This window comes from Populus alba, chromosome 13, assembly GCF_005239225.2.
Source record: "Populus alba chromosome 13, ASM523922v2, whole genome shotgun sequence".
In the NCBI taxonomy this organism is placed as follows: Eukaryota; Viridiplantae; Streptophyta; class Magnoliopsida; order Malpighiales; family Salicaceae; genus Populus; species Populus alba.
Window position 1 is genome coordinate 16,651,546 of NC_133296.1, and position 15,997 is coordinate 16,667,542.

Here is a 15,997-nt window from a genome sequence, read left to right on the forward strand (position 1 = left end):
GTACCAATAAAAAGACTATATTAAACCAAAAAAATCCACTCTTATCTTGTAAAAGATTCCCATGCACTTATCCAGATACAGTTAGTACCCACACTTCCTTCCATCCATTGAGCTTCCTGCACACAGAATCATCAAAGCACAGTTCCTAGGTGACTGGATTTATAGACCCATGACACCCTTTTGAGCTTCACATAGAATCACCAACCAGCTAGTTTGTAGAGTTGAGCTTCTTGATTCTTGCACTGAAAAAATGGCCGAAATTAAGGCCGATATTGCTTTAGACCACCGGCTGACAATTGCTGAGGTAACCGATATGTCAGCCCAAAAGCCTGACCCGAAAATTCGTGTAGCTTCGTTAGATATCTTCAGAGGCCTCACTGTTGCTGTATGTATACACCTCTCTCTCAAAATACTCAAATCTCTCTCAAAATACTCAAACTATTTACTCTGTTTTCAAGTTTGTTGTTCTTAGCTCTAGATATGGTTGTATTATGTTAATCATTTAGTTTTAAGTGCTTCAATTTTTTGTTGGGTTCTTCATGGATATGGGTTCTCTTGTAATGACGGTCTGCCCACGATAGGTGTTGTTTATATTAACAATAAGTTACAGAATAGCACAAACGGGTCCATAGCTCAGTGGTAGAGCATTTGACTGCAGATCAAGAGGTCACCGGTTCGAACCCGGTTGGGCCCTTTTAAACTTTTATTTTTAACGTGCACATTGCCCCCTTAATATCTTTTTATTTCCCACTTTAGTCCTCATACTTTTTATCCTTTCATTTAATTCCAATTAAGAACATCAATTCCCCCATTATTTTCTTATTTCCTACTTCTTTTACGGGCCTTTTTGAATTTCCCCGATATTGTACTTTTCATCCTTTCATTTAATTCCAATTAAAAATGTATTAATTTCCCCATGGTTTCCTTATTCTTACCTATGCTACGATTTGGCCCCTTTATCAAATATTTTTTTTCTTCTGCACTGTATATAGGCATCCTTGTCAAAAAGTTTATGAACCCGCCATAATCACTTATTTATGATACTAAATTTGAGTGCTTTAATGGGGTTTATGTAGTTAATGATCTTGGTTGATGATGCTGGAGGAGAATGGCCAAAGATTGGACATGCACCATGGAATGGTTGTAACCTTGCCGACTTCGTAATGCCTTTCTTTTTGTTCATAGTAGGAATGGCCATTCCTCTTGCTTTTAAGGTTGGCTTACCATTTCTTTCAATATATTTTGATAAGGAAAAGGTTTTAGAGGATACATAGATTTGTCATTACAAGTTCATGCTTGCTTATATATGTTCTTTGATTAATGTAGAGAATTACAAGCCGGCACCATGCTGTCAAGAGGGTGATTGTTAGAACTTTGAAACTACTTTTCTGGGGTATTTTGTTACAAGGTTAGTTCTGTTCTGCTCCTAACCTGCTTACAAGCTGTGTTTCATGCTTATGTTGTCCTTTGATGAAACAACAATACATGGAAGCAACAAAATTGTGATATTGAGTTTGGTAGAGAACATTCTTTAAGCCTATGTACCGTGTCTAAAATGTAAATGCAGTAAGAAACAAAGTTTTTTGTTCCTGCCCTTGAATGTTAATGATGTTCTTCGACAACTTGCCATAGTTTGCGAAAGCTAGTAGTAATGGGATAGGGAGATTCCAACCTGAACACTCCAATTCTTAAGGCTCGACCTCGAGTCTTTTATCATCAAACTGCCATCTCGTTAGCAGCTGAATTTGAACAAGGAGTCAGCTTTCATGCTATCTTGGTATGCAGTAATTAAGAGTTATTTCTGAGGAATGAAATGCAATAGAATCAAAAGATAAAACATTATTTTCGTTCTCTTGCTTGACAGTGCTTAATGTTATTACAATTATGTAGGGGGCTTCTCCCATGCTCCTGACAAACTTACTTATGGAGTTGACATGAAGAAGATAAGATGGTGTGGGATTCTTCAGGTGGTGCTGGTTTTGATATTGATATGTATGCATAATTTAGGTTGTCAGAAATATACTTATACAGCAACTTGATTCTTTCTCTTCAGAGAATTGCTTTTGCTTACTTAGTAGTGGCACTGATGGAAATATTTACCAAAAAAAAGCAAACCAGGGAGCTACCACCTGGATGGCTCTCCATTTACAAGCTATATAGCTCGCAATGGTAAGTTTATACTCTCGTGACTACTGAGTATTTTCATTAGATTTCTAGACCAGATCTTCAATGATCGCTCTGTGCTAAATTTTGCAGGCTGATGGGAGTATGTATACTTGTTATTTACTTGGCTGTAATCTACGGGACTTACGTGCCTCACTGGCAGTTCACTGTCAACGATAGAGACAGTGCTGATTATGGGAAGGTTTTCACTGTAAGCACCTACTCTGTCGCTCCTGCAACATTTCCCTTGATCTGGATAACTTCCTGTATGCTTAAACCTGAATAGTATAGTATTTGATTTCATATCATCAATTTTCTAACAGTGACCACATTTTCCTTGTGGTTGACTTTTAATTAGGGATGGTACTATAACTATCCACAACGATTTTACATTTGGATTTATTTTCTACCTACATTTGAGCCCTGTCAATTCCAATTTCCAGGTAGAGTGTGCTGTCAGAGGAAAACTGGATCCTCCTTGTAATGCAGTTGGTTTCATCGATAGAGAAATTTTAGGAATCAATCACATGTATCAGCATCCAGCTTGGAAGAGATCTGAGGTGAGTAGCAATTTTGTTTGCGGCTGCTCATTATTTTTTAGATGTTAAACCATTTGTTTGTAACTATAGAAGTGAGAGCTTATGATTTTTGCCAAAGCGCTGCAGGCCTGCACAGAGAATTCCCCAAATGAGGGGCCTTTCCGAACCAGTGCTCCGTCGTGGTGCAAAGCTCCTTTTGAACCTGAAGGAATCCTAAGGTTTGTTGTACACAACCTAACTAATTAGTCACTGAATCTTATAATTTGATTCAATAGCGAGCAGCCTTACCTTTTTCCTACTTGGGAAACCACAAGATAGAAAATCATTCAGCTCATTCATCATGTTTAGGATATGCCAAAATGCTTATCCACCACCAGAAATTGTAAGATGCAACACTGATAATTAAGCAGTTAACCATAAACTTTTATCTGCTCAAGGAAGGGAATGCTTGAGAGACAATGCACATAATGGCAATGTGAAATTCTCTAGTTCCAGGGAAATTTCATGTGTGGATCACCCATCCCTCTAGAAAAGAAGTCCAGATTGAATGCACACTGCCTTTTATGCTGTACACGCATCTTGAGAAAATGTCTAACTGGATATGTGGATTTCAATCTCATTACTTGCAGCTCAATATCTGCAGTTCTTTCCACCATCATTGGAGTTCATTTTGGACATGTGCTTGTATATATGAGGGTTAGTTTTGTTGTTTTAAGCATGTAAATGCTTGGCTTAAATCTAGATCTTGCCTTACTGCTTTGAAAAATCTTTGAACTCCAGGGTCATGCAGCTAGACTGAAGCATTGGATTGTGATGGGATTTGCCCTTCTTATTTCAGGGCTTGTTCTTCATTTCACACATGGTGAGAACTGAAATACGATATATGCATATTTTCATAGGAGAATGCTAACCCTTTTTTTTCCTTCGCAGCGATTCCCTTAAATAAGCAACTATACACTTTCAGCTATGTTTGTGTAACATCCGGAGCAGCAGCATTGGTGTTTTCATCCATCTACGCCCTGGTATGCTGTTGTCACAGCTGAACCATTTTCGGGTTATAAAATCAGGGACCCTAGTTTGAAACTGTGAATAGGTTACTTCTGATATGAAACAATTTCATTTTCCTTCAAGGTTGATATTTGGGGTTGGAAGTGCATCTTTCAGCCACTAGCATGGATTGGCATGAACGCAATGCTTGTTTATGTCATGGCTGCTGAAGGCATCTTTGCTGGTTTCATCAATGGGTGGTACTACAATGATCCTCACAATACACTGGTGAGTTTTCGACGAACCTTGCAATGTTTTCACCTTTCATCTTTCCAGTTTTCTTATCAAACCTTAGGACATGAAGTTCATGGTTCTACCCTAGTTTGCTGGCTTAATTCAATCCATCTGTTGCAGATATACTGGATTCAAAAGCATATTTTTATAGGAGTTTGGCATTCTCAAAGAGTTGGCATTCTACTTTATGTTATCTTTGCAGAGATCCTCTTCTGGGGCATGGTTGCAGGCATTTTCCATCGCCTAGAAATTTACTGGAAGCTTTAATTACTATTTATCTGCTGTATATTCTGTGATAGCCACATAAAGTTCTGTAGATTGTCCGTGATTTACCAGCTTAATGTGGTCAACAACTGATCTTTGCGATACAGCAAGGGGAGCTTTGTTCATTTCACAAGTTTCTGGATGATTTATAGAACAGGAAAGGCCAAAGATTGGCCGGTTGTGCCCAAAATGTTTGTAATATTAATGAAATGTCTGCTACCTAAATGGTCAAGCGTTGTTGAAGCTTCAAACATGCCAAGGTCAAAAACCAGAGTTCCTTATATTTCTAACATCCTCCATAAGCTAACAACACCACTTGCTTGCTTAAATCTCACTCGAAAAGTTCTCGAATAGCAGTTTATTTGATATAAAAAGAACAATCCAAATCAGCTAAACAGCACCATGAAATTGATGCCTATGGCAATCTTAGCCTGTTTTTAGCATTACAGTAGATTTTGCGTTTCTAAAAAGTACATTTTGAAAAAAGTCATGTATTATAATTTTTTCTTAACTAAAATCTTAAAAGAGAGTTTAAGGTAAAACTATATAGGATGTTGATTGGTTTGAATAAAATATATATCTTAATATAGAAACAAATGAATTCTTAATAAAAAAAAAATCATTTTTTACATTTGATATAAAATTTTTTCTAGGAATGAATAGCTGTTTTTCTTTTTACTTGGGAAAAATTGGAACTCGAAATCTCTTATAGAAAAGAGGAATGCTAATACCATAAATTATTGTATGTATTTAGTTCATCAATTTATTCATAAACTAGGTCAAAACAAATATGATTCATGGATTAACTTGTGCATTATCATATGATCCCTTTTTATTTTATTTTATTCATCCATATGTCTTGGTCTATTCTTTAAATGGATTGGTAAATCGGCTGAACACAAACTATCCATACAATAATATTATAATTAATCAAATATTTATGTGTAATCATCCTACAATATCAAATTAAATATTTATTAATGCCTATTTTTATTAAATATATAATGGACATAATAACATAATTGCACGCTACAATACATATGTCAAATATAAAATACTTGTGTGTTCTACTCCACTTATTATTGATAACTTTTATTGGTGTCACTAAATTTATTTTATTATCGAGACTTTTTAAAGTATTGGCATTCTCAATTGCAATATTTACTAAACTATGTTATTTTTATAAAATAAAAAATTCTATGTTATTCCCAAACTATGTTAGAAAATAAATTTACCCACTAGGGACCTAACATGGGTTAAGTTTTAGATTAAGAGCTCACTTAAAAAAAAAAAATTATTTTTGAAAAAAATTAAAAATTTTCTTGTAAAATTTATTTTAAAAGAATATTATTTTAAATAATATTATTTTGTATTTACCTATTCAATTTGCACAAGTCGTGGGCTAACCGGTTATTATATAACTTTGCTCATGCCTGAACCCTAAAAAAAATCATCTTTCTACTCGAGCAGCTTGTGTCCAATACAGAATAAAGCCCAGAAAAAAAACAGTAACCTCAAGCCCATCATTTCCTGTCTTCGGCAACACGCAGAGAAAATAAATATAAACAAAAATAAAAATATTTTATTACTCTCTCTCTCTCTCTCTCTCTCTCTCTCTACACTCAACCTTTTCTTCTCAGTTCTCTCTAAATTTCTTTGCTTTAAGCTCGAATCTTGATAACCATGGCAACCCCGATGGTGGAGGATTCAAGCTTCGAAGATGACCAGCTTGCTTCCATGACTACTGAAGATATCACAAGAAAGTCTCGTCTTCTTGATAACGAGATTCGCATTCTCAAGGTGATTTTTCTGTCTCTCTCTCTCTCTCTGTCTGTGGCGATAAAAACAGCAATTATAATGGTTGACTTGCTTGCTGCGTGTCTAGGGATGTTTTGTGTATTTAGGGTTTTGGTTTTGCTAGTGAAGGAAAGGATTGGTTTGTTTATGTTACTGGTTTGTAATTGTGACTTCACTAATAATAAGTCAAAATCCGGAATTTTTTGTGTGATGAATTGCAGGAAATTAATCGGTTTTTTTGGTAGTTTCTGATTTTTTTAACTGGGTCTTTTTGTTTGTAATTCTGATTTAAAACTGTGTACTGGGATTGATTGGGTTATTGCTTATGGAAGTGATAGTGTTTTTAGTGGTTGTGTTTGTGTGTATAAAGTTTGGGAAAGTGGTTACTTTTTTGTTTGAAGTGAGTGTTTTAGAATGCACAGATTTGTTTGAGTAGTGAACTTAAGTATTTTTTTTGGGTGGTGTTTTGATTGGTGTGTGTTTGTGGGGAATGTAGGAAGAGGTGCAGAGAACGAATCTGGAGCTGGATTCATATAAGGAGAAGATAAAGGAGAATCAAGAGAAGATAAAACTCAACAAGCAGCTGCCATACCTGGTTGGCAACATTGTCGAGGTAAATCTTGTTGACATTCATTTTTAATGCCTAGATGTTCGACAATGATGGAGTGTTTGAAGACTGTAACTTAAGTTGAATTACACTCCTGTGGACTAAACATGAGTAGCTGTTCTGGTGTCTTCCCTTTGCAATGCAAAATTTCTATTTTAAAACAGCCCTTTTTCCTGAAAATCAAATGGTTGGGATTTTGCTATGAATATTGTTCAGACATTGGCTGTATTGTCCTGTTGTACTGTTGCTAGAAAAATGTGATGAGAAAGCTCATGACTTGCTCTTCGAGTTTATCACTTGGTTATCTCATTCCCACTGCAAAGAAAATATAAATTTTATTCTCCAACTTTCCAACTTTCAGGGGTTCAATTGAATGTTAATAAAGTCGGTTGTTTTTAATAGAAGTTCTAGCAATGTTGGCACTAACTCCATATTTTGGCGTCAATGCATTTATAGATTTTGGAAATGAACCCAGAAGACGAGGCTGAAGAAGATGGGGCAAACATTGACCTTGACTCTCAAAGGAAGGGTAAATGTGTTGTGCTGAAAACATCAACTCGCCAGGTGAGCCATCTTATGTAGTGCTCTTGTATCTGACTGGTAGACTAGAAACAAGGTAGTGATGATGGAAAAGTGATGTGCAAAATTAAAATTCAATGGTGCTTGATCTTCTATTTTCTTTAGAAGCAGTTGAACTCATACTTTTAGAGCAGCTCATGTATATTAGCCCTGATGTTCTTACTTTCAATTCAAAAACCTGTTTAATTTTATCATCTTTTGATTTGACAGAAGTTTAGACATTGAAGAAATTGTATAATGATACAATAGCTTGGCCACATTTATCAAGATTTATAAATTTAAATTCTTCCTCAAATGCAGACTATTTTTCTTCCTGTTGTTGGGCTTGTTGATCCTGACAAGTTAAAACCTGGGGACCTGGTTGGAGTCAACAAAGATAGCTACCTGATTTTGGATACTCTACCGTCAGAATATGATTCACGAGTTAAGGCCATGGAGGTTGATGAAAAACCCACAGAAGACTACAATGATATTGGAGGCTTGGAGAAGCAGGTGGATTTTGACTCAAAAGCATGATATATAGGAGCGGTTCTTTTATTGTTTCTGTTAGATGATAATACCTAATTTTGTTCCTTCTGCAACAGATCCAAGAATTAGTTGAGGCTATTGTATTGCCCATGACTCACCAGGAGCGATTTCAGAAGTTGGGTATTCGTCCTCCCAAAGGTATCCTCTTGTACGGACCTCCCGGAACTGGGAAAACATTGATGGCCCGTGCTTGTGCTGCACAAACAAATGCCACTTTCTTAAAGTTGGCAGGCCCACAACTTGTTCAGGTATAGCAATTTTTATAGTACATCATATTCCCTCTTTCGAATACTGCTTTTTCCTTTTGTTTCCAAAACTGAGAGTTGGGTGCTCCTCTTTTTGCACTGTAACTTGAAAGATGTTTTGTGATGCACTTATGGGAATACCATGACTAGTTAGATTTGAGAAGAAAGCGTATTTACAAAATGCAATGTTTCTAATCTTGTTTTTTTTTATAACAAAGTAGTCTTGTATAGGAGTAATTTAACTTTAATCATTTTTAGATGTTCATTGGAGATGGAGCCAAACTTGTCCGTGATGCCTTCCAGCTTGCAAAAGAGAAATCTCCCTGCATCATTTTTATAGATGAAATTGATGCTATTGGCACAAAGCGGTTTGACAGGTTGCATTTCTACTTCTTCAGCAATCAACTTGCTTTCACTTTTGATAGTTAGCTTTTCAAAGTTGGAGTTCTGTTCTTGCTGCTTAATTTTATTGTAGCTGATTTTAAAAATATCCTGTCCCTGTGTGCAGTGAGGTTAGTGGAGATAGGGAAGTGCAGAGGACCATGTTAGAATTGCTCAATCAGCTTGATGGCTTTAGCAGTGATGACAGGATTAAGGTTTGTTGATGCTTCTGTGACGCTAGATGTTTCTTCAATAAATGAATTGTTTTCTGTATGTTCTTGGGGTGGATGGCTTCTGTAAAAATATCTGCTGTGTTTGTGATTAATGGCAGTCGCAATTTCTTGTTATAATTTCAGGTGATTGCTGCAACAAATCGTGCTGATATCCTGGACCCAGCCCTCATGCGATCAGGTCGACTGGATCGCAAAATTGAATTTCCACATCCAAGTGAAGAAGCTAGAGCTCGAATTTTGCAGGTTTGTCACATCACAATTGCTTGATGGCCCTTTTCACTCTTGTGTGAAAACAATAGTTTTAATTGCATTGGTTTTTCCCGCTGATGTTGTAGATCCATTCAAGGAAGATGAACGTCCATCCTGACGTGAACTTTGAAGAGCTTGCTCGCTCCACAGATGATTTTAATGGGGCACAGCTGAAAGCAGTTTGTGTCGAAGCTGGGATGCTAGCTCTTCGCCGTGATGCAACCGAGGTACTCTCACACATCTCCTGTTTCGTTGTCTTTTCCAAGACCCTTTTTTTTTTTTTCTTACAAGCGAGAACCTGACCTGTCAACAATTATTTCGAAAGTAGTTCACGAAGCAAGCTCTAACTAAATTCTTGTATTGGGATGGATTTCAAAACAGGTGAATCATGAGGATTTTAATGAAGGTATCATCCAGGTGCAAGCGAAGAAAAAAGCCAGTCTTAATTATTATGCATAAACTAGCAACAAAGCCACGTCTTGTCTGTGGCTTTAAAGTGTTTATGTGTACTATATTTTCAATGACAATTGCAACTTTTTTTTTAAAAAAATCAAATGATGAGTTTATGTTTATGTTTTTCTTTTTGCATGATTGGAATTGTGGGTGGTAGTAATTGTGGTTTAAAGTATTTTTTGTTTTGAAATGTATGATGTTTTTTTTTTTTAAATATTTTTTAAAATTAATATATTAAAACGTATTTCTAAACAGATTCCCACGCACACACCTTGTGATAATTTTAAACTACCTTAATTTAACTTGATTAGAGTTGGATTAATTTAAGTTAATTACTATTTTGTTTTATCAAAAAAAAAAATTAATATTGTTTTGGTTTTTTATATAAAAAAATCTTCCAGAGATGGTTTGGGTTGGTTAGGTTAATGTTTTATTTCAGTTTCTTGGGGTGTCGGGTTTGGAGTTTGGACTATAAGTTTCGCTGATTAATCTACTAATTCATATCAGTATCGGGATTTTACATGACTGAAACCATCTTATTTCAATGTACGGCTAATTAATATTAAAATAAATAATATGATAAATAATTTTATCATGTTACGTCATAGGGTTCAGAAAAAGAAACAATGACTTAATTTGGAATGTTCTTCCTATGCAAACAGTAATTTAGATTATTCCATTTTAATATTTTTTTCAAGAATAAAATTCAAAATAATAACAATCACCGAAATTATTGTATTCAATGTTAATTATAAAAATATAGTTATAAAAACTGCTACTCCAAACCTAGTTGTTAATTTCGGATTCGGATAGAAAAAAAAATTAATTAACCAGATTAAAATTATATATTGATTTGTTAATTAAATCAAAACTTGATTCTTGACATCTAAATTTAAAAAAAAAAACTAGGAAAAACAACATTTGAATGCTTAAGAAAAAAAAAAAATTAAGGTCTGACTTGAAATCTTCTCACCTGTTACCCGTTAGATACTTACAACTACGCTTTATATTAGTTAAAAATAAAAAACAAATAAAAAATCTAACTATTCAGGATATCCTAAAATATTATATTATATTTTATGTGGAAAAAATATAATATTATGTATTTATTATGGACACACTTATTGCATCGTGAACTACTTTATAGACAAAGTCTTTTCATTGTAGACAATATTATAGCATTATAGAAACGTTATCTTTATTGTTTGTTAATCAAAAAGTATTCTTGAGCGTATTATTTTTTTTTGTTTTTTGTGTCAAAAGCTGCTGGAACTGACTGGACAGTCAGATCTAAATTGCTTCTAACAGGTGTTGAGTATACCTTGACAATCAAACTCAACACTATTGACTTATGCTTTTAATCAGACTTGGATATGTTTAATTTTTTTTTTTATTTTTTTAGATTTTTTTTATTTAATTAATTTTTATATGATAAAGAAGAAATGAATTGATAAGATTTTTTTTATATTATATAAAAATTAAATGATGATAATTTTTTTTTATTTAAAGTTGGATTTATTTTCTCTTATATTAATGGGAATTTTTATATTGCTAGCAGAACTCAACAAGATTGAGCCGTCCTATCGACAAGATTCAATAGAGTTGAAGTGCGGTAAAATCCAAGTACACTTAATATATTATTTTTTATATTAAAAAAATATTATTAATCTAATATGGAGCGCTGCCAATATGCTATTGGGTAAATTAAAAAATATCAAGAAGATACCAGGCAGCAGCAGACTCAGCAGAAAGGAGAGAGTTGCTAGGAAAGTCACTGGGGTCATATAATATGATTGTTTGACTTGACTTCACAAACTAAGGTAGTCTCTCTGCCTCTCTCCCTCTCTGCAGTTGCTCTAAGCAAATTCTTTCACTCATTATATCTGCTACATCCATCTCCATAGTTTTTCAAATATCGCAGTAGTGATCATCCTTTACTTGTGGTTTTCCTGCTAAACAAAGGCAGAACATTGGCTATGGAGTTAGTTCCATGACATCCACGGTTGTGGAACAGTTAATTGTTCCCATTAGGCGCTCCGTTACTCGTGTATTCAACTACAGCAGAAATGTCAAGGGCCTCAAAACTCACTTAGAGGAGCTGTCAGATGCAAAAACAAGGGTGCTGCATTCTGTAGACGAGGCTAGAAATAGAAGTGAAGACATTGAAGATGATGTTGGAAAGTGGCTTGCTAGTGTGAATGTTATCACTGAAGAGGCTACCAGAGTTTTTGGAGATGAAGACAAGGCAAATAAGAGGTGCTTCATGGGGTTGTTCCCTAATGTGACGACGCGCTACAAGGTTAGTACAAAGATAGAGAGTATTGCAGAGGAGGCTGTTAAGATCAGTGTTCGAGGCAAATTTGATAGGGTGTCCTACCGTCCTTCTCGACGCGGGATAGAGGACAGATCTCACAAACATTACGAGGCTTTCGAATCAAGAGGACCTGTTTTGGATGAAATTTTGGAGGCCTTAAAAGATGATGATGTCGACCTAGTTGGAGTGTATGGGATGCCTGGTGTCGGCAAGACCACACTTGTGAAAAAGGTTGCTGGACAAGTCAAGGCGGGCAAGATTTTTGATGTGGTGGTTCTGGCTGTTGTATCTCAGACTCCTAACCTGAGAAAAATTCAGGGGGAAATAGCAGATGGGCCAGGTCTCAAATTGGATGCGGAGACTGACAGTGGAAGAGCAGATTTCTTGTACGAGCGGCTTAAAAGAGAGCCAAAGGTACTTGTGATTTTGGATGACATTTGGGAGAGGCTTGAACTAGATGATGTGGGGATTCCTTCTGGTAGTGATCATCGGGGATGCAAAATATTGATGACATCGAGAGATCGAAATGTATTATCCCGTGGAATGGTTACCAAAAAAGTTTTCTGGCTTCAAGTTTTACCCGAGAATGAAGCATGGAATCTGTTTAAGAAGATGGCGGGTGATGTTGTCAAATATCCCGATCTGCAGCTTGTTGCTGTAGAAGTAGCCAAAAGATGTGCTGGTTTGCCCATTTTAATAGTTACTGTTGCGAGGGCATTAAAAGATGGGGATCTGTCAGAGTGGAAGGATGCTCTGGAAAGGCTGAAAAGGTTTGACAAGGATGAAATGGATAGCCAAGTTTACTCAGCTCTAGAGCTGAGCTACGATTCTTTGAAAGGAGAAGAAATCAGGTCAGCATTCTTACTTTGTCAGCAGTATCGGGTAGTTGAGAGATAATTGTTTGTATCAATTCAATGTATTTTTTTCTTTATTGGTATCAACTTATATATATACATGTATAATAAATTCTTTTTAAAGAGAAGGTTGTTAAAAATATTTTTTTTGACACGACACAAATATTCAATTTAAACTCCATTTGTAAAATTATAAAATCGAAAGTAAAAATTTTTTAACTAAAAATCATAAAATTGAAAGTAAACTATTTTAAATAATACAAATATCCAAACATATTAAAATATATAATTCAAATAAAAATAAAATACTCATAATTAATGACAGACCTTTACAGTCCAATTCTTGTCAAGTAAGAGATTTGAAGACTTCAGATCACGATGAATGATAGGCGGTTTGCAATGATGAAGATAGTTCATACCTCGAGCCTGTAGAAGATTCAAACAATAAAATAAAGGATGAGTAAGTCTTTATTAGTAAATATCAATCAGAACACCTCATAAACCCCAACAATGAGACAATAAAACTTTAGCAAATTAAACATTGACAAAAGACAGTAGGAAAATCATGTCAAGGTTAGACACCTACATCAAATTGACAGTATCAGAAGAAACAACAACATTTCATTTCACTAAAACTAGTATCAAATTCTAAACAGAACACCCGTTCAAATCAGCTAGTAAAACTCCTATTGAACCAAAGCAGTGCATGAATTATTAGAAAAAAAGCTGCCAACCAAGTTGAAATAATCAACAAACAAACACCTCAAGGTTAAAAACTTACTTCTGGTTTGAGGAGTGCCTGTAATAACCCATGTGTTGGCAACAACAGAGGCTTGGACTTTAGGGTTAACAAACTGAATAACCAAATCATCCTTAAAGATGTTCACTTCTTCAATAGCTGGAATTGTATTAACCCCAATTCTCTTCAAGGTGCTTTGCAACTTCTTGTCATCAGTTGTTGATGACTTGTGCACTGCCTTCTTCTTTCTACACGAAAGAGCCAAAAAAAAATCATCAACCAAAAACACCCAGATTCTAAAAACTCCAAAAAGATAACACCTTCACGCACCAATTCTAACACAAACAAGCAAAAAAAGAGAAACCTGTGATTTTTTTTGACAAATGAAAGAGCCCCGGTGTCAATCACAAATTCACAATGAGAAAGCTACGGCCTACGGGTATGCTGCAAAGTGCAAACTTTGTAGCAATCACAATTCACACTATCATTTCACAGAATGACACAAACATAATGCACTTAGTTCTAGCATTTTATGGCCCAGACAGAGCTCCTCAGGTGTTGCAAGCTCCTCAGGTGTTGCAGGTAAAAATTTAATTTGTAACATAAACAAGAGAAGAGATGTATGTTGACTCTGTTCTAGCATTTTATAAACTAGAGGAAGAACTAAATCATGAAGGTCACGTTGATTTGCATGCAGTTCAAGCTTCACAAAATGGCAATGAATCCAATGATCATAGCGCGACACGAGATGGGTATCAGGAATGGGGAGAATCATATAAATCAAAAGCATGGTTATTCATCAAGCCCAGCGATCAAGTCACACCAAAGCAAGCAACATCAAACAGAAAAAAATTCACACTTCACAGTTCACAGATTGCAGAACTTCACACTTCACACTTCACAGTTCACAGATTGCAGAACTTCACACTTCACAGCATGCCCATTGCCTAGATCAAACCGAAAAAATTCACCGGACAGAAGCAAACCACTTAATTAAGCAAGATCACAGCATACCCAAATCATTTTTTGTCTCTAATCACCACCATTAGACAGAAAAAAAACAAAGTTTGGGATTGAGAATCATTGCTTACCTTCGTCTGGGACTCTGGACTCTAGAGGTAGGGAGAGTGTGAGACAAGGAGTCAGGGACGATGATGAAGTCACAGACTCACAGGTGAGGAGTCTGGGGACCGTGTGGTGACCTTGAGACAGTGACGAACCGACGAACTCGCAGGACTCAGGAGGGTGATCGTACGATTTTACGAGTTAAAACGTGTTTTTAACAACAATGGTCATATACCTAGACATTATCTCCTCCATCGAAGTAGGTTGTGGCAATGACATCCTAAACACCTTTAGCTGTAGGAAACCTGATAAAATTCCCAATTAAATCTGGGGTTAAGGGATTGATAATCCAACCTTTAACAATTGCATTTTCTGTTCTCCATTTACTATATGTTGGGTCGGTAAGTATTGGTTGTCTGATTTTGCCGGTGATTAATCCAAGTTTATCTCTGCCAAAGATGAACATCTCCATGATCTGTGACCATAGTTCATAAATCTAGCCATCAAGTTTGATTCCAAGGACAACAATTGGCAAGTTAGGGTTTTGGGTAAAGTTGGTTTGAGTGTCGATTCTGGAATTTATAGTTGTAATCTGATCATGGTTTGGTGGGTTCGGTTTTGCCATTGTTTTAGGTTGTTTGTGATTTGAAAAAGGTTTAGATTCGGATCGTCTGCTCTGATACCATGTCAATAATATCTAGATAGTTCAGAGATAATTGTTTATATCAATTCATTGTGTTTTTTTTTTTTTTTTATTATTATTGCATAGAACTTATATGTATACATTGACAAGATAATACAAGAGAAATTCTGGAAATGTTTTCTTGCCATTCACTAAGAGAGTTACAATATATATATACATCAAGAAGTATCAAATCCCTTCATTCTAGGAAAACATAATCATATCCTTTAATACTAGGCCTAGACAATAATTGAGAACTTTAGAGAGAATCAAGGGATATACAACTATAATAGAAATTAAACAAAGAAAGAAGAATATAGTGACAGCTATGAAAGAAATAGAATATACTGACAGCTATAAAGGAAAGACTGACAGTTATTAAAGAGATGAAATAAAAGAGAATATATTGACAATGCTAACATCCCCCCTCAAATTGATGCTGGAGGATTAATAAGCATCAATTTGCCAACCAAAAACTAATGTCGTGGTCGAGTCATGGATTTGGTGAACACGTCAGCAATCTGGAGATCAGTGGAGATATGTGGAAGAGAAATAACATGAGCATCGACGGCTTCGCGGATAGAGTGACAATCCACTTCAATATGTTTGGTGCGCTCATGGAAGACAGGATTCGTAGCAATCTGAATAGCACTCGTGTTGTCTGCATGGAGGAGAGTAGGAGTAGTCTGCGGAAATCCCATCTCGGCAAGCAGGCCACGAAGCCAAACAATCTCTGAGCAGGCAGCGGACATGGCGCGATATTCAGATTCGGTCGAGGATTTGGAGACTCGAACTTGTTTCTTATTTTTCCAAGAAATCAAGGAATCACCAAGAAACATACACCAACCTGTAACAGAGCGTCTGGTATCAGGACAACCAGCCCAATCTGCATCACTGTATGCAACAAGACTAAGAGGAGATCCAACTGGGTAGAATAGACCACGGTTAGAAGAACCAAGTAGATATCGAATGATGCGACGGACTGCTGCTAAGTGTAGATGACGAGGAGATTGCATAAATTGAC

General features: G+C 35.8%; 3 protein-coding genes, 1 long non-coding RNA gene and 1 other non-coding gene across 6 annotated transcripts; 4 read left to right on the forward strand and 1 right to left on the reverse strand.

Annotated features, from left to right (window-relative positions):
- Positions 1-23: 23 nt before the first annotated feature.
- Positions 24-4,500, forward strand: LOC118061151 (uncharacterized). 2 transcript variants are annotated; one of them, XM_035074551.2, is made up of 13 exons: positions 24-385; positions 1,077-1,214; positions 1,327-1,408; positions 1,891-1,967; positions 2,054-2,169; positions 2,257-2,374; positions 2,607-2,723; positions 2,829-2,920; positions 3,332-3,398; positions 3,483-3,564; positions 3,633-3,724; positions 3,834-3,977; positions 4,186-4,500. In XM_035074551.2, exons 1-13 carry the CDS (start codon positions 251-253, stop codon positions 4,228-4,230), a joined length of 1,305 nt encoding a protein of 434 aa, XP_034930442.1. In that variant the 5' UTR covers positions 24-250; the 3' UTR covers positions 4,231-4,500. The 2 variants fall into 2 exon arrangements, with proteins under 2 accessions (XP_034930442.1, XP_034930441.1); XM_035074550.2 differs by having other exon boundaries at positions 31-385; positions 4,104-4,500.
- TRNAC-GCA (transfer RNA cysteine (anticodon GCA)) lies at positions 623-694 on the forward strand. The gene has a single exon. It is a non-coding gene; the product is annotated as a tRNA-Cys (tRNA).
- A 1,347-nt stretch (positions 4,501-5,847) lies between the features above and the next one.
- Positions 5,848-9,442, forward strand: LOC118061152 (26S proteasome regulatory subunit 6A homolog A). The gene is made up of 10 exons (XM_035074552.2): positions 5,848-6,047; positions 6,541-6,657; positions 7,108-7,215; positions 7,531-7,722; positions 7,815-8,006; positions 8,262-8,380; positions 8,512-8,599; positions 8,741-8,860; positions 8,953-9,093; positions 9,248-9,442. The coding sequence occupies exons 1-10, from the start codon at positions 5,931-5,933 to the stop codon at positions 9,323-9,325; spliced, it is 1,272 nt and encodes a 423-aa protein (XP_034930443.1). The 5' UTR covers positions 5,848-5,930; the 3' UTR covers positions 9,326-9,442.
- A 1,867-nt stretch (positions 9,443-11,309) lies between these two features.
- LOC140954423 (probable disease resistance protein At1g61190) lies at positions 11,310-12,530 on the forward strand. Its single transcript, XM_073403853.1, has one exon. The coding sequence runs from the start codon at positions 11,310-11,312 to the stop codon at positions 12,528-12,530; it is 1,221 nt and encodes a 406-aa protein (XP_073259954.1).
- A 209-nt stretch (positions 12,531-12,739) lies between these two features.
- Positions 12,740-14,606, reverse strand: LOC140954425 (uncharacterized). The gene is made up of 3 exons (XR_012167638.1): positions 14,318-14,606; positions 13,269-13,474; positions 12,740-12,913 (listed from the first exon to the last, which is right to left on the reverse strand). It is a non-coding gene; the product is annotated as an uncharacterized lncRNA (long non-coding RNA).
- Between the last annotated feature and the right edge of the window lie 1,391 nt (positions 14,607-15,997).